Below are 19,236 nucleotides of genomic sequence, written 5' to 3'. Positions count from 1 at the left end.
GTAGATTCTTCTTGTTTATTGTCCCCCATATTTGACACAAATATTATTTAATAGCTGACGACACAAATCAAGATTATTTCCTTTCTGATGTAGAAGATCAGACTAAGCTGCAACTACAGAGCATACTCAGACAGAACCTTGACTCAGTTACCAAGATAAATCTTTTCTGATGTGGAAGATCAGACTATGCTGCAACCACAGAGCATACTTAGACAGTACCTTGGCTCTGATACCAATTGTTGCGGAAGCCAAATGTATATAGTGTGAATAAGTCACAACTACTATACCAAAAATTATGACAGCCACCAAATAATAAATAAGACAATAAAACAACAATAAAGGGAACACCAGAATTTACGAGGTTCGGCTAATTTTGCCTACTCCTCGGACACAACCAATATTTTATTTCACTCCAAAAATACAAGTGAAATAATACTAAAAAGAGAAGATACAAATGCCTTAAACAGATGAGAAGGCAAATGAGAGGTGTTTTTCAATCCTAAACATTAGGCCTTCTTTTATAGGGGAAAAATCCCCCCAAACTTAACTCCCAACCAATGTGGGACTTTGGCATTTTGCCAAACTTCAACAGGAACTCCAACACACGGAAAGTTCCAGCATAATATACTGGAGAATGGAGGACCCGTGAATGAACTTCCAGCATATTATGTTGAACCGGTATATTATACTGGAACTCCAGTATATTATGCTGGAATATTTTCTGGATTTTGAACAGTGTTTTCGTTCATATTTATCTTTACATGAAAAGTGGCTAAATTTCGATTACTTTTGAAACTATGACTATTTTCAATGACCACTTGTAAAACTGTCTATTTTTGAATTTCTCCCCGGAAGAAAAGGGTGAAAAATTTAGTGTTGAAAGGTTTATCTTTTAACCATTCTAATAATCATAACTGCAATATTAACTCTTTTAATTTAAATGCAATGTCTTGACCATTTAACTGTTTTTTAGATACATTCAGTATTTTTTACTAAAATTTTAATAGACAAGATGTCACAATTCAACCTAGGGTCGTGGTCTAGAAAGCTTAGCCTATCCGAGGGAACTTACTTACTTAACATTCTCGGTTCCAGAATTTTAAGTGTACAAATTCCTAAAGAAATCTCAATATTAATTGGATTAATGGACTGGGTTTCAATCTGAATATTTTTATACATTTAATGAATTTTTCAATACAAATACAATATCTAGACAAAAACTACTAGGTTCACGGGAACCCGTAGTTATTGTGTTGGATCCGCCCCTACGTAGCCAACAATACTCAAATTCAATTATGTCATATCAACACATTAATGTGTAGTTATGCGGTTAAACAACTCGCATACTATAGAAACTATTATAACCACACACATCCAATACTTATATCTTGAATCTCAACACAATCTCGACATAGTACTTGCCTCAAACTTATATAGGTGCATGGAGCGACTTTAGAAGTTAAATAAATAATTGTTCAAGACTTCTTTAAAACAGTCATCCTCTATATTAGCATCTCACTATAACGATCAAATTTTCTTTGGAACTAGTTTTTCATTTTATGTTATGATATATGTTCTCTGTAACAACAGTTTACTATAACAACCGTAAAATATTAGAACAAATATGGATGGATGGATGGATAGATAGATAGATAGATAGATAGATAGATAGATAGATAGATAGATAGAAAAGCGTTAAATCTAAAACAAAACTAGAGAAAATGTAAACAAGGAGACAAGTTGGAAAGAACATAAATCATATAAATACTGTACAAGAGAGTACCCTCATTTAGCTCCAATTTCCCACTCTTTATGTTTCATTTATGTACCAAAGACTTTCCAAAAGTGTAATTTCCATATTTGAAGACATAAAAGGAAGCAACTACTCGCGTTTCAGCCTCCGCAAAATCAACTTGTGCATTCAAATAAGTCATCTGATGATGATGCCTTCACAAATGTCTGTCGATAAGCATCATTCATTCGCTCGACCTGTGAAAACATTGCAAGTTTCTGTCATTGACTTGTCTTAAAATGCATAATATGTAGTGTTGTCATCAATAAAGAGCAATGATCCCAAGTAAAAAGCACCACTGCTTTCAAAAACTAACCAAATTCAGAAAAAATCAGACTTCCAAAGTTTGAACCCGCAATATCAGAAACAATATATTCAGTGTAAAATGTTAAAACATAAGAAAATTGCCTAAAAATAAACAGTGAGTACCGTGATTATCAGTCATTGAAGTCAGAAACTGTCTAGTTTCTTGGTTACTTTAGTTTCATCAGAATCTAGTAAAATGAAATCATTCTTTCACAGGCTAAACATTGAGGGGAAAATATCATCTCTATTAACATTAGATATACAGGATAACGCAGCAAGTATTGCGATCCCAGTTACAATATCCGGATACCTGATGCAAGGTTGAAAATACAAGTGTGCAAGTGATAATAAGCACAATACAGCATGCAGACGATCGTTGAATAAATGTTAATGCAGTCACTTCAACATCCAGGCGTATTGCAAATTCAGCTGTGTGCACATAATCACTACTGCTAAAAATAGGTATGATGGATCTTTTCCACCTACCTGGTGGAATGACTCGAAAACTGAACTTGAGTAGCAAAAACCTTTGAATGGAGGATGTACAGCAGTCAGTACTTTAGAAGGGGCAGGGCGATGCACAAAGCATTCTGCATTCACGCAGGGTCTGGGGAAGAGTTGCACCCCTAGGGGGATCTAGACAGCCTACCCACTGATAGGCTGCTTCCATGGCTCGAACCCATTACGTATACGTCACACACAACAACTTTACCTTTACTCCAACGCTCCCCTTCAGTAGTCAGTACATTTGTTTAGATATATTCAAGTTTTACACTTTTACTATATTGAGAGTAAACTTTCGCCATATTTTCCAACTGAGGGGATTCGTAGTTAATCAAGAACAAGCTCAAGGCTGCTGCGTGTGGATAAGTAATTGGCCTTCTTATTAAACGCTAGATTAAAACTTTTATATAGTATAAGAAAAAACTACCTTTATCTATGCAGAATTGCTATGAAGATCCGTGGTTCCTGCCTTCATCAGTTCTGCCATCTTCCACTGTTCTTTGTCCATTTGAATGCATCGACTCTGCATCATTCGTGTCTTGATCATCAGGAAAGAAAAGAGGATCAAAATTTGCATTGTCACTCCTCGCCTTCTTCAAAGTGTCATCAATCCCACTATAATCCATATTCTGCAAAGTACCATCTTTTCCAAGTATGCCTCCCATCTCTAGATCAAATTTCCCTTTAGAGTTGATTGAACCGTATTTATGATTCATCGAGATGGATTTCACACTCGGATCGTCTTCTTCAATTACCCACTCACGGAAGTTGACCAAAGAAGGTGGGGGCTTAGAGCATAAGATTTCCTTGAGATTCTTCAAAATGCCACGACTGTATGGGTTCTCTTTCTTTTCATAACGATATCTGAAGTTTTCATACGTCGTCTGCAATAAGATGTGCAATACAAATAAGATGACCCTTTCCTTTTCGCAACCATAGAAGAGTCCATAAGAAACAAACATCATAAGAAGCCATAGAATAGTTTAGGGAACTGTATATTGTGACCACAAATAAAAGAACATTATGCTAAATGCTTTGCACTGGTTTTCTTGTTAAATTATCTTTTCAAATGTGTACATGAGGTGCATCCAACTATAGAAGTGTTTCTGAATGGACTGACTGGAAAGAAAATGCAGAAGTTCGTCAACATGTGATGTCAAATCCCCAAATTTCAAAAGAATCTCCAAGCAGCACATCACCAGAGATGTCGCATGAAAAAGCACACGAGGTTGAATTGATGCATTTGAATTTAAGTTGTTATCGACCAATTATGTTCTAGCTATACAAAACTACCATTGAAGAGCGAGAGTATAACCTGGTTGGTTGACATCAGGTAAAAATGGAAGACGCTTAGCCCTCCGACAAACCAGACAGCGATGAAGCAATATACAATCAAAATCACAGATATGATATCCCTTGACATAGCACGCAAAAAGCTTCCTGGTTGTCCAAGGAGGTTCAGCAGCGAAAATGTGAAAACATATATGCACAAAGTTGTTGTTGTTGATATGAATAGTATAAAGCACCGATAGTTGCGCTGCAACCAAAGCAACAAAAGGAAAAGGTTTAAGTGAAAGAGGGGAGCTTTCTTTTATAGCAGAACTCTACAGACAATAATTCAGCTTCTTTCCTGATCATATTATCGAATATTCAACTTCTGTTGAAACTTCAGATTTTTAATTTTGGTTCTACAGAATTAAGCCTGCATGAGAATAAGAATGCCAATATCCTTTTCCCTACTAGAGCAGAAGCTAATTAAATATTACTGATATCAATGTTTTAACGCCTAATAAATTGTTCTTGTGAACATGTATGTTGCGTTTATATTCTATTTTTCCAATTTCAAAGATAAAGAACCTGCTCTTGAAATATCAACAGAAGAGAGATAGTGAAACCATACTAAGAATTGAAAAGATGACTCACAACTCCAATACACTGGCCAACCCAGGGACAGTGATGATCAAATCTCTGAACGCAGTTGTTGCAAATTGAGCAATGAGAAGCACGTGGAGGACGATATAGCAAACATGTGTCGCAAAACTTGACTTTGATAGAATGACCGTTGATAAAAACATCCTTTGTTCTTGGTAACTTTACATCAGGGGCAGCATTGTTGACCCACTCCATAGATGCAGTACTTGTATTTAATATTTCATCCAAATCGGGTGGTCTTGAGTTCCTAGGAACTATTCCTGGATTGCTTGAAGATGTCATGAACAGAAAACTCAAGGCCTGCACTATGTCAATGTATTAGGTTTGAGCATTGTTAGTAGAAAGTTTTATGTGATTTTATCCTCAAGTACTTAATTACATACCAAAACTGACATGATGAGTCCCCCAATTAGTACAACATGCCCATATACTGGACTGACTTTTGGTATCATCAAAAGCATTTTTATGCAAAATGTCAATGCAGGAGCCCCTATCAGAAATGTTGATAAGTAGAGTGATGCTGCGTCGGGACCAAAGATCAATCTCCCCCCACAGAGAAATTTCTGAAACATTAGACAAAGCTTTTACGATTGAGCTATTCTGCATTAAAAGATAGGTAGTAATTGGCTGCTTGCTTTAGCTTATGATAAATGAAGCAATATGAATTTGTAAAAGCCCCTATTACATGTTGCGGATGCTCTTGCACCCAGTGGCGAAACCACATGGTCATAAGGGTGGCCAGTTGACCACCCTTCGTCGAAAAATTACACTGTATATATAGGTAAAATAGTACGTTTTAGAGTTATATAACACATACTGAAGCTTCGCCACGGCTTGCACCTAATGATAACCGAGATCGTAAGTGAGTGAATTCACTTTCTTCCACGTGCAAAACTTCGATCTACACTGATCATAAAGCACCTTTATTTAAGTTCATATATTGGCATGCTTTAGCACAAATCTCTTTCTCAAAGGCCAAAGGCCAATTACTACTAAACTAATCTAGAACTAACCCTGGACATCTTCCTCAAAGATGATGTCATTTACTATGGGATAAGGTAGAAGGGGATCCATGGAGTACTGGGCTGACCTTCGAGGGTGCGGTCCTTTCCCAAACCCTGTGTAAATGGGGTCTGCTTTGTGCACTGGGCTGCCCTTTTATGGGATAAGGTAATTGAACCTCAAATCAGTGACACATTTCTCATTTAATTTCAGCTTTCCTTTTTGTTAAAGGATCAGGTAGAACTTAAACACTAGCAATAGACTCTTGGCTTTCTCTTGATCCACCAAGCGAAAAAGTTAAATCAGATCATATGTAAGATTTTGCACAAGGCTCATTCTAAGGACCAGCCCGATGCACTAAGCTCCCGCTATGCGCGGGGTCCGGGGAAGGGCCGGACCACAACGGTCTATTGTACGCAGCCTTAGCCCGCATTTCTGTAAGAGGCTGATTTCACGGCTTGAACCCCTGACCTCCTGGTCACATGGCAGACACTTTACCAGTTATGCCAAGGCTCACCTTCGTGCACAAGGCTCATTCTAATAACCATAATAAATTTGTTAAGAGAATTTAATAGCTTTTAGACAAATTTCTTTCATACACCTTTACATGCAATGCAATGAATTTCTTCAAAAAGGAAGATAAAGAAAAGAAAAAAAGAGAGAGCTTACGTTGCGACCCTTCCAAACTTGATAAAGCCTTTTCTTCAATATAGGAGGGTCCATAGATTTGGAAGAAAGAGCCAAATCTTGATTTGTGATCCCACTTCCCATCACAATAAATCTAAAAAAGTTGAAGCTTAGAAATTTATATACTTTGTTATTTTATTATTATAGACGTAAAACCATACCCATAACTTATATAATTGAGATCAAAAAAATCAAGATTCTATATTGTGGGGTGCTGGTGCCAAAAAAAAACTTAGGAGAGGAGGAAGAAGAAGAAAAAGGAAAGCAGGATTTGTCTCTCTCCCCTCTATTCTCTTAGTGCCCCCCTATTTTTCTCTCTCTCTTTTTTGATCAAAACCAGCATTCGCAGCTCTACATGCTGACGACAAAACTGAACCCAAGAATGATGTTTCCTCTTCTTTTTTCTCTCATTACCGTTAAAAAAAGTTGGAGTATAATTCTCTTATTCATTCGCACATTTCGCGCGGATTATCTTTTAATGGAGAGAGGTCTTAACTTTCAATCTGGTTTAGTTCAGCCCTTGATATTAATCTTTTAGGAACAAAAGGCAACTCAATTCTCTGTGCATAATTAGGAATTTTCCCTTAGCGAGTCTAGTCGAAGCGGATCAAAAATCAGCAGTGGTGTCAATATTCAAATTCTATGTTTTTATCAATAACAAGTACTCCTGTATTTTATTTTATATACGGTATAATTTTTCGGCAAAGAGTATTTAGTTGACCACACATAGCTTCACCCATTCAACTCAATCAGATCAGTGATTTATTTCCCAGAAAAAATATCATGATAATCACATTGATTTATTAACTTACAAGTAAAAGAAAATGGTATTTGGACATTCAAAATTATAAATCTCAATATTTAGTCATTTACTAGTAACTAAAAAATTATTAACTCAAATTTTCTTCTATTGCGGTGGCTCAAATTACGACAAGATATTTCTATAATTGTATCATTGGAATTCCCGATTAAAAGCAACACAATACAACAACAACAACCCAGTGAAATCCCACAAGTGGAAACTGAGAAGGGTAGTGTACGCAGACTTTACCTTACTCCGAAGGGAAAGCAACACAACACAATCTATATTCTATATTTATATAGAATAGGAAAGGCAAAACAATGTTAGAATGCCAAGTGGCATAACCACAATTCAACAATTGTTAAATTTTAGGACAAACTTCCAATATATTTGGAAATTCAAAAATAATTTAAAATAGAAAATAATTTGAATTTTTTGAACCTTCCCACTTAACTACAACATGGACTCCCACGTTGGATTCAAACTCTTTTTGGGCATTTTTTAAAAATCATTTACTAAACCTTAAAATTAAAAAAAAAATTACTTCAAGTCTAAATCATTAAATTTACTTTTTCAGACGTTGCGAGAATGTAGTAAAATACTTTTTAAAAATTAATTTACATATTTGATATTCTACTTTTTAAAATTATTTATTAAACCTGAAAATTTAAGAACATAATAATTACTTCAAGTCTAACTTATTAAATATACTTTCTCAGACGTTGCGAGAATGTAGTGAAATAGTTTTAAAAAATTATTGTACATATTTGATACTGTATCTTATCATCTAAAGACAACACGGTAATAAGCTTAATAGCCTGTTTGGGGTGTGTGTTCATTTTCCTTTAAAAAAATTTATTTTGTATTACCCCAAAATTTCCCACGTTTATAAATGTCCCACGTTTGTTGGCAATGGGAGAAATTTATACGTTCAATTACTTTATTTTTTATAAAACTTGGCAATTACGAATAAATAAAAACTTTCTTCCATTGTTGGAATCGGCAATTTTTACAATTTATTTACGAAGAAAAAGGAGAAACATTTATATATTATTAAAATAAGAGAAAAAGTCTTCACAGGTTATTATTACTTCACACAAAATAAAATATATAATAATGAAATAATCACAACAAACATAGTAAAGAATGTAAAAATTAAAACTTTATATTGAAAATAGATTCTATATTTTCTATCTATATATAATAGGAGAGACAAAACATGTATGAGATGATAAGTCTCATCACCAGAAAAATTCTCATTTTTAAAACCAAAATATATCTTATATAATAGGAGAAGCAAAACAAAGAAAGGATGATCAGAAAAATTTCAATTTTAAAAAAGCAAAATCTATCTATGTCAAACAAGGATAGGATGATAAGTGTCATCACCAGAAAAATCCAAATTTTAAAAAGCAAAATAAATAAATTATAGGAGAGACAAAACAATGGATATCGATTGCATTTACATGTTCATAAAATAATACCATTCGCATGCTTCTTTGTGTATATCGTATTTTTCAAGCAATATTTTCTAATAAAAATTATGTTGGGAATGAATACTAGTAAGATTAATAAGGAAAGCAGCTTGATTCCAGTAGTCTACTATTCATGAGAAGGTCTAGGCCAAACTGTAAACAAAGTTTAGGCGTGACTATCTTCCCTCTATAGGTTATCAAATAACTTAAAATGAAGGGAAAAAGTGCCATGCAACAGCAACAAAATAACACTACAGTTTAATACAATGATATGGAATAGTACAATAACATCAACTAGCCGAAGATGGGGAAAATTATGAAGAGCAATAACCTGCCTTCAGTTGGTTTTACCCTGTCAATACATTGATATGGAATAGTACAATAACATCAACTAGCCAGCCGAAGATGGGGAAAATTATGAAGAGCAAAGACCTGCCTTCATTTGGTTTTACCCTGTCAATAACAATCCTAAGTTTTAATACATCAAAAGCTACAAAAGGTCTCGCGTTGTTGCAAGCGATAAGCTACAATATCCTGGTCTGGCTTCCAGTGATGACATAATTAATACTACTAGATTTCAATGGCTATCCATTTTGAGGGTGCATCAAAAGTCCAAAACCTTGCTCCTACCTTCAACTACTGATCAACTGCAAGAGGAAAACCAACATGTTTAGTGTTATTGTCCATGACTATCAAAGAACACAGGAAAAGAGAAGATCAAATGGCAAGAAAGGAATGAATCAGAGAAAGGAGAAAAGAGGAGGAATTCAGACAACTTCGGTAAAGAAATCAGTTGATTTAAGGTGCAATGCTCCATCTCATTTTATTTGCTCTACTTCCTATTTTAGTCAATTCCAAAAAGTAGCTTTTCTTGACCTTAAAACACTCAAATTGACATACAATAAGGTGAACATTCACATTAACATTCAAACACTCATATATCACTTTATACTTGTTTGGATTTGATGCAACTTTTTATATGTTTAATTTCACCCATTTTCTAACTAGTATTATTTTAACATATTCCTAAAAACTTCAAAGACAGTAAGCACATTTCAAGGCGATCATCACCACATTTAAATAAATCGGGATGGAGGATAATCATTATATCTACTCTCTCAATGCACATTGGATAGTCTACCCATATTAAACAAAAGTAACAAAAGCAAAAAAGAAAAACACATTCCTTTTCCTCAGATCCACTATCTGACTGGTTTTTCTTCTCTGATTTCCAGCTTAATTCAAAATTTAACTAAATTGGTTTTTTCTCCTAAATTAAAAAACAAATAGGTTTGGGGGATAAATGGATCATGTGGATGAAGACTTGTATATCAACTGTAGCTCTCTATACTAATCAATGGCACTCCAGTAGGTTTTTTCGCCCCTACAAGGGGATTAAGGCATACTATATCATCTTTCTTAATGTTATTGGTTATGGAGACTTTCAATAAATGCTTATGATTACAGGCTGTAAAATTGATGGAGAAGCGGGAAACTATGTGGAAATGTCTCACATTTCGTACCGGGCTGGTAATATTGGTTCCTATGTGGCGCAAGACTTTGCTTAAAAGCTATCTAATTGGTGGCCTTTTTGGCAATTTCTGGCCTACACATTTATCTCAGAGCAAGCAGATCTTTCCCGTTAACTGTAAACAAAATATACAAGAATTGGCCGAGATAATGAGATGCAGGGGAGAAATATTTCCAACAGTTTACTTTGGGATCACCTGTTGGAGCCAGATACAAAGATTCAGGGGTGTGGAAAAGAATCGTGGCGAAGTGTAAGGAAAGCTGAAACCTTGGGGAAAACAGAGAATTGGTTGGAACTTTTACATACTTGACGTCAAGTTACACATAAGTAGATGCAATTTTCTAGGGGACAGAAATAAAATCAACTTAATAAGTGGAGCACAGTGACGAAAGCCAAACCAGATGGTGATTTGGGTATTAAGAACTTTAGATTACATAATAAAAGTCTCTCAGTCAAATGGCATTGGAGATTCATCTATGGAAAGCATAGCTATGGAAAAGAGTGATCAAACCAAACATGGAATGGAGAATAGATGGTGCTCAAAGCCAATTAACAGGTCATATGGTGTGGCTGTTGGGAGATAAATCAGAAATTTGCGCAATCAATTTTTGGACAGAATAAGATTCAAAGTTGGAAATGGTGAAACATCAGATTGTGGCTGGATAAATGGATGGATAATGGTACGTTAAAAGACAACTTTCAGGTCTCTTCAATCTAGCAAATATAAAGAGATTACAATTGCACAGTGATTGGAGTGGATGGATGGAAGATAGAACTAAGAAAAAACTTTAATAATTGGAGAATTGATAGGGTTACATTACTACTACAAATACTGGATTAAGAAACTGTGTTAAACACAGGAAGGATTCCTTATGGTGGAAGGAAAAAGCAAAAGTAAATTTTCTGTCAAATTTTGCTACCAAACCTTGATAAGGAGGAGATTGACAAGTCAGACCACTTTTTTCCCTAGAAATATTTAAGGAGAACAAAACCCCCAACAAAAGTGGCTCGTTTAAAACGGATAGCAGTGCATGAGGCTTCACACACATGACAATCTACAAAATTAGGATTTAATAAATGCAGCAGGTGTTTCTTCTGCAAAGAAGACGCTAAATCAGCAAGACACAAATTGCTGCATTGCATTTTCATGGCAAATATATAGCATGTTTATGAATATCTATTGAGTTCACGGGGTGACGCAGGGGAATGTAAAACGAGCAGGCTAGCTCACAGGAATAAAATGTTAAGAAAGGAACACAGAGAGCTGTGGGGAACAATCCTTTAAGTATTTCTGGCAAAGTTTGGTTAGAGAGGTATCTTGGATATTTTTTAGGAGAAAATAGAAAATATTTCTTTTGTAAAATACAGATGTCCATATAATTTAAAATTATGGGGTAGAGGAAATGATGTAAATGACATAGAATCAATGCTAGATTTCTTAGATGGTCAAGATGGTTCGTGAAGGAATACAGATTCTTCTCGTATACATTTTGTACCTAGCAGTATACCTTCTAGGTACTGAAATTTTATTTACTAAATAAAATTTACCTTACTAGTCAAGAAAAAAAGATAATTTTAGACTAGGAAGATGCTCATTTTACAAACCATGACACATCAACCACACATCTTGCCTCCCTTGCTAGCAATATGAACTAAAATTTCAGGTGAATAAGTATGGTCTAGATCTCCAAGGTACTAAGGTTTAAGGATGACAGGTTAACATCTCTAAGTTCTCCTTAGTCAAATCTCTAGCCAAGAAACACCTTCAGACTCCTCCATCATGAGCATGAAAATATTTCAGACACTTTCACTAATAATATTCCACTAGACCATTCCCAATTTCTAACAGCTCATATTCATTAAACTCGAAGTTAAATCAACATCTTAGCCAATTAACTTTCAACGACTACCTTCTAATTTAAACGCCCAATCAATTCTTAAGTCCCTGTGTTCTGTGCCTCTATCAAATTGTGTCCCACAAAATGGTATGTAAGGACTGTAAAAATCGGATTCAAGAAAAAGAGAATGGCAGCAAACTAGTGAAGATGAAGGGAAAGATAGAAACCTTGCAACCTTATCTGAGCAGGCCCAACGGATAAATCAAAAAGTAGAAAAAAGTCATCTTCAGAAACACTTCAATTCATAAACTCAATGAAGATAAAGCAACTTTAGACTGCTAAAATGCTATTCAGATTTCTGCATAACTTATGTTCACATGATAACTAGCAAACATGGATTAAAACTCAAAACGAGCAGAAAAATAAAAAAAATAAGATATTTTCAAATTTAAAAAGGAAACCAAACCTTGATTCAGTGGTGACCAGTGAACTTCATTTCTTTCATCAGACCATGACAACTAGTAAAAGTAACCTCTGCAGTTCAATGACCCACACAAGCACTTCTTCCTCCTACGATCTGCTTTGTCTGGTGGAACCATGCCATAATCAAAAGTCAATTCTTGCATGGGAGGAATATGCCTAATGGCAAAAAAGGCAATGTAGTAGTATGTCTCATTGTTATTTTCACGTACAACAAGCTGCCAGAATACGTTAGGTGAACAACTATGGTTCATAAAACGAGCAACATTGCCACCCTTTTTTGCACTTATTACAAGGGGATACGGGACCTTTTTCGATACATCGTTATAATCACGCACAGGTTCCAATGGCTCATACATGCGGGTAGCATCAAATATATAATCATCGTCACCGTCATTGCCAAGCTCACCTACCCTAGACTCTTCAACGACTTCTCCGGCATATTCACAAATAAAGCCACCTCCACGTATGGGATCCCAAGACCTAAGTCCCCAACCTCTATTTTTTGTTTTGAAGACCTCCACACGCGCTTTAGGACCTGCTTGAGACATTCGATTTCGGCAATTCGGAGGGCATGAACAGGCAGAACCACAGTCATGTATCAAGGTTTTGTAACTCACAAGAACTCCAAGTGAACTAAAGGGCAAAAAGCCTCCGTTTTTCTGAATGCAAGGGCAAGTGGACCCTCCAGGTTGGCATCCGCCAACACATTGACAACCCATGGATGGATTAGGCTTCATATAAGGTTTTGAGTACTTCAGACTAGGGATATATGTGAAATAAGCAGGTCCCTTCTCATCATCAACATCATTTACAAGACAAACAGGTTGACTCTCTGCACCAGATGTTAGGTCAGGTAGGATAACTCCAACACGTGTCGCTGTTCCATCCCTCCATTGCTGAATTGATTTCCACAATGTAAATGCTTCAGGCTGCCCAGGTACTCTAAGCAATTTGTACCTGAAAATGCTGCAGTCGCCCAATTTGCTTTTCTCTGCCCATGATTCCTGGATCCTGTAAAGGCCATCATACATATAAATCTTCCCCCTCGGATTTGTAACATCTATAACACCCCTAATTACTCTCACCTCATTTCCGCGATGCATACTCTTTTCCAAAGCAAGATTACCCCTCTCAAGTTTCTGATCAAACATTTGGCCATCTCGTCTCTGAACTCCACCCTGGCCAGTATAAATTAGCACATCCCCATCATCCCCTTCATCATCATATCCTCCAGAGGCCACTATGCTAACAGCAATAGGCTCTTCATCCCCTGTAAGTCTGACACTCATATAATCTATCCCAGCCATACTAGGTGCATGCAAACCAACTAGGCACAATTCCATCCTGAAGAAGAATATGTCACCAACTTCAATCCCAGGTACATTTCCAATCCTCTTTGTCTGATTTGTCCGAGCTCCCCTTGTCATCAGCAAATTAGCAGCCTTTAGGTCCGGCCTTCTTGCAGAACCTGGAGTCTCACCCCTTTTCTCATCAATCTGGGTCAACCTTCTACGAAACACATCAAATGCCAATAGTATTCGCCCAACTAGCTCCTTATCACCATCAGCTTTCTTAACCTGATCGACATCGACAAGTTTAAAGGACGCAAGCAGCTGATTTAGTATTGGATCGACATCCACTTCGACATGGGAGTTAGCTGGATGACTCATCCTAGTCTTTCTCGGTCTTCCCCTTTTTTTTCCTGTACTTGTGTCTTCTACATCATTAACGTGCACGCTATAGCCACTGCCGAATTGGTCGCTCTGATTCTGTGAATCAGAGACACCATCATCTTCTGCAGCTAAGACATTCGTAGCACGAGGTCTGCCGGGCCTCCTTGGCCCAGTGTCTCCATTCGCAGTTGGAGTTCTGAATGAATTTAAAGGAACTGGAGATATAGGCGTCCCAAAACCAAAAGATTCCTGATTTTCACCTGATCTTCCGGATCCATTTGGGGCCAAAAATGGATAAAACGGAGAAACCCCAGGTGGGAAAGGACCACTTGGAGGAACACACACAAAAGGTGAGGGTTGAGGAGTTGAAACAGATGACATTCCATTTGGGGATGGAAAAACAGGCATAAGACATCTCATAGGCTTAACATCTAAAACCTTAGACTTGTCAATGGACCCTGCTGGTGGAACAGAGTCTGAACCAAAGCCTTGATCCATTTCAATCGAAATCAATAGCCACAACAACAAAGATCACAGCTTTCACTCACATTAATAACCCAAATACAAAGCTCTGCACTTTTTCCTGTTACCACCTAGATCCATGCACAATCTCCAATTACTACAGCAAGAAAAAAAAGTAAGAAAACCATTAAAAAAAATACAATTCTAGGACATCATGCACCAATAAAAAGGCTAAAGATGCAAACTTTCTGCTCAAGAATGGCTACGTTGACTGAAAATCCAAATAAAAACTCACAATTTAAGGGAAATGAACAGGAACAAGCCCTAAATGGAGCTAACCCTAGAAACCCAGCAAAAATTCCACCAAAATTTAGAAAAAACAACATGCAAAAGGACAAAATAAGCTAAACCCAACTCAAGATTTTGTAATAGGAACCCTTCATAGTATAATGACAATAAAAAGAAAAATAATTTACAAAAAAAATAATGAAAAATTATCAGAAACAAAATAAGTCTCAAATGGATCAGAAATTCAAGCATTTTCAGTCAAACGAAACGATCTTGAAAAGGATAAGTACCTGGGCAAATTTGGGAAAACGATCTTTGAACCACACAGAGAGCTTTTCAAGAAGAATTGCGTTTAGTGTGTTGTGAAGTTGACAGCTTTGGCATACTTCAATGCTTACAGTGTGGGAGATTTTGAATACAGAGAAAATTAGGAGTGTGTCTTACAGTATCTTTGTCACGTGCCGGCTGCTAACACAAAGTACAGTGATATACTCCTCACTTTCCTTATTTCATTTTATGTGATACATTTTTTAAATGTGGTTGAAAATAATTTAACTTTATATATATATATAGTATTTTATTTCAAAAAAAAATCTTATAGTCATGTAAATATTATGATATATTTATCATTATAAGTTTCAACATTTTATAGCATATTTAACGCTACATATTTTAAAAATATATTTCTTTCTTAAATTTTGTATTGAGTTAAATTATTTGAATCAAATTATGTCATATAAATTATAACGAATGAGGCAGTAAATGTTCTTTTTTATGACTTCTCTATCATACTATATTATGAGTGAAGCCCCTAAGCCTAAGGTAAAAGACTAAAATACCCATCACAAATTAATTGACCATTTTACCCTTCAGTTAAATGCTATTCTTGTAATTTTTTTGGTACAAAAATATAACTATGTATTCTAATAAATGTTTTCCCTAAAAATGAATATTGTATAATAAATTTGAGAATTAATTACTTATATCTTATGGAAAGTGTGTGTGATTATATATGGAGTATATAGCGGATAACAAATATATTTCATTAAAAAGGTAATTAAGTTATTGATATTAATGTACGGCAATCATCAAATACATTTCACGATAAATAACAAAACTTGTGATAATGCAACATAGTCTCCTTCAAACCTATCATCACTGTACTCGTTAAACTAGTATAGTGTTTACCCTTAAAATTGGATAACAATTAAACTTATAAGTGGTTTTAAGGATATGTGATTTCACTTGACACAAACTGATAAATATGAGAATTAACGCTAGAAATTAACAGTAAAATAAAGCAAATTGGTGTGATAAACAATTGTGGCCCTCGAGCTAAATCACCCTCGAACAACAGATTGTGCTAAAAAGGTATGGACTGAATAACAGAAATTAAGAGAGCTTTAAGAGAAAAATGTAGTATATTGCTTGATTATGCGTGAATATATGATCATTACAAAATAATTAGGACCCTTTTACATAGTAGATGAATCTTATTTATGGTATAATTCTAATTATAGAAAGAAATTCCATGATTGGCTCAATGTCCGGTCTTGATTTGATACGTGCCGATATTTCCGCTACAATCCTTGCCCGATCGCAGATATCTCGGCTTTCTGTTATTCGACCTAGCAGGCTTCCTTCGATCTCGCTTGATCTCTTTCTCGCTTCGGTCTTGATCACAGCTGACCTCGATCTTGATCGGTCATTGTTCCACGAGCTTATCAATACATCTCTGTACCATGGTCCGATATAACCGAGGATGAACCTTAATCTGTCACCCCGATTTTGATTCGTCATACAAAATTAGGCAAGCCCGATTTTAACCGTATACAGATAGTCCCCTCGTTTTTTGGAGTGCAATGACAAGAAACGAATTGAGTCTTCGAACTTTCCCTCAGTTTATCATGACGTAGGCATCGTGACGTAAGCAGCAGAGGTGACTGAAACGTCTCGTAGGTACAGTTCTCTAGGAATTTAATGCTTGTCAGTCGATGGTCGGCAACCACTGGCACTGAACCGTCGCTTTCAACCTATAAATGCATATTTCTTCATCTTTCAAACTTTACTTACAAATTTTCTTCCCTCCAATTTCCAAAATCTTTGCATTCTTCAAAGCTCTATATTCTCAGATCTTTGAATTTCTTTTACTTGTTCCATTGCAAAACACCAAGATTTCTTCCCCTGTTTCATCTTTCTCTACATATAAGAATGGCTAAAACTTCAAAAATCATTCCGCACAAGGAAACCCCTTCTTCATCAAAGTATGTCGGCCCCGCAGCCGCGGCGAAACATCCCCTTGAGGACTTCATTCCGACGAAGTGTGCCACTGCTGCTGATTTCAAGGTGGAGAATACACCCTCGACACCGGGTCGATGTGAACTAATGTCAAGGTATATGTGTACGATTACAGAAGGTCTCCTCAAGAAGGTGAAAGAGGAGTGCAACTGGGTAGGCAAGGATGTAGTAGTGCCTAGCCCCGAGGAATCCATCACAACTCACGTGAAGGGGTATCTAAGCGTCTATACCTACCCCTTCACGACAGGTCCCTTGGACCCTATCATCATTGCTTTTTGCAAGAGGTATGATGTCACCCTAGGTTAAATCCATCGGTCGTTCTGGAGGATCGTGATCCTCCTCCGATTCTTTGCAAGCAAGATCAAGGGGCATCTTTTTACCCTCGACCACCTCATGTGCATCTATGTCCCCCAGCTTTATCGTGGAGGCATGATCAAGCTTTACCACCGAGCCACCAAACCCCCGTTCTCTAGCATATACGAGACTCGAGACCGAGGTTGGATGGGCAGATTTGTCCGAATAAAGACTTCGGATCTAATACCTGCCGAAGATATGTCGTTCCCTAAAAAATGGAACATGAACGTAAGTATTATTTTGCCTTTGAATATTTATTTTTGCCGTTTTACTTCTTGTCTTCCCCTCATCCAAGTTTTTTGTGTTGCAGTTGTGGCCGCTGTGCCGGAAGTGATCCCCGACCTGAAGCAATGGGTCGAAGGATTAGTATCACAAAAAACTTACTCTGAGCGTGCCTGGATGGAGTTATCAAGGGTCCAACGGGAGGCCCATAACCACGGTAATCTTTTTTCCTTAGAAAGGTTTTCATTCCGGCTTCATTATTATACTTACTCATCTTTTCCATTTTATAGGTCTCGGGAAGAATGTACTAATGAGCCCCCCTCTGCTGAATAAAAGACACTTCTTTCCTCTTCTGCCTTGAAGCAAGGCAAAGAGAAGAAAAGAAAGAATGCTTCGAGTTCTCCAGGCCCAAAAAAGAAAAGGCCGGCTAGGAGGCCCCGTAAGCCTAAGGGAGATGTTATACATGTAACTCTGGAGTCCGTCCAACAGCTAATGGATGAGACCGAAGATGAAGAAGAAGAAAACTCTGGATTGGTGACTCGTGTACGAGCTGGCACTGAGATTCAAAGAACCATTGGACCGGCGGGAGCCAAATCTGTTTTATCCCAACCTGATGAGCCCGAGCCGAAAGAATCGAAGATACATCACCTCGAAGTGTGAAGGCTATCGAGGATGTTGTCGATGCTAGTCATAAACCAGGCTCGAGTCTCCCCAAAACGAAGATGATGACTCGAAAGATCCACTTGGGGCAATAGAGATCGGGGTTTCCTCCTCGTTCCCTCCAGTTCCTGACTCGATGATACGTGACGCTCAAGTTATGGAGACTTGTCACGGGGAGGGAGCCCATGGAGAGGAAGATTTCTTCCGAGGTTATTTTGCCGATGTATAATATGTCATCGGTCTAGGTGATTTGGACGTACCGAGGAAGAGCTCGAATGAGGCTTTCTTGAGCTTTAAACTGACCAACCAATTTTCGGCTCCCAGCATTGATTCCGAGCGTAAGCGGTTACTTATCATCTAGATCCTGAATGACGCACAAGTTTTCTCTACCCCCGTGGGGGTGGCTAGCTATCTCTGATGCTTGGTCACTGAAGAGGACCAAGCCAAGATGGATGCGGTGGAAGTTCGTTGTTTGTTCAACGAGGCCCAGCATGCTCTGAATCGGGTAAGTTCAAGGACCATTGCATTATTTCTTTATGACTTTGATTTTTTGATATCTCAAATATTTTCTTTCTTTCTTGTAGACTTCAGTGTTGCATCACGAGGCCTTTCTTTGAATCTGAGAAGAACGCAAGGCCGAGGTCCAGGGCCTCACTAAGAAATGTGATACTTACAAGCTTCTTAGTGAGAAGCTTCAGGTAGACTTGGTGGAGGCTCAATATGAGCATGCTGAGATGGCTGAGCAGGTATTCCGAGTTCTTCATGATAGTGAGGACGAATCGGAGATAACAACTAACGATCCAATTCTACAGGTTCGAGAGAGGCTCGAACAAATCAAGGACCTTCAAAGGCAAATAGATGAAGTACGAGCCGAGGCTGAAAAGTTAAAGGGTTGTATGGATATCTTAGCCTCGAAAAAAGAGGTCG

At 37.1% G+C, this 19,236-nt stretch overlaps 2 protein-coding genes across 2 annotated transcripts; both read right to left on the bottom strand.

Annotated features, from left to right (window-relative positions):
* Positions 1-1,714: 1,714 nt before the first annotated feature.
* Positions 1,715-6,605, bottom strand: LOC104238052 (probable protein S-acyltransferase 1). Its single transcript, XM_009792321.2, has 6 exons — positions 6,206-6,605; positions 4,918-5,097; positions 4,526-4,834; positions 3,918-4,139; positions 3,030-3,486; positions 1,715-1,989 (listed from the first exon to the last, which is right to left on the bottom strand). The coding sequence occupies exons 1-5, from the start codon at positions 6,305-6,307 to the stop codon at positions 3,049-3,051; spliced, it is 1,251 nt and encodes a 416-aa protein (XP_009790623.1). The 5' UTR covers positions 6,308-6,605; the 3' UTR covers positions 1,715-1,989; positions 3,030-3,048.
* Positions 6,606-8,712: 2,107 nt separating this feature from the next.
* On the bottom strand, positions 8,713-15,227 carry LOC104238051 (histone-lysine N-methyltransferase, H3 lysine-9 specific SUVH1-like). Its single transcript, XM_009792320.2, has 3 exons — positions 15,066-15,227; positions 12,336-14,644; positions 8,713-9,147 (listed from the first exon to the last, which is right to left on the bottom strand). Exon 2 carries the CDS (start codon positions 14,521-14,523, stop codon positions 12,388-12,390), a length of 2,136 nt encoding a protein of 711 aa, XP_009790622.1. The 5' UTR covers positions 14,524-14,644; positions 15,066-15,227; the 3' UTR covers positions 8,713-9,147; positions 12,336-12,387.
* Between the last annotated feature and the right edge of the window lie 4,009 nt (positions 15,228-19,236).

This window comes from Nicotiana sylvestris, chromosome 12 (assembly GCF_000393655.2).
Source record: "Nicotiana sylvestris chromosome 12, ASM39365v2, whole genome shotgun sequence".
In the NCBI taxonomy this organism is placed as follows: Eukaryota; Viridiplantae; Streptophyta; class Magnoliopsida; order Solanales; family Solanaceae; genus Nicotiana; species Nicotiana sylvestris.
This window is presented reverse-complemented; position numbering and strand designations above follow the sequence as displayed.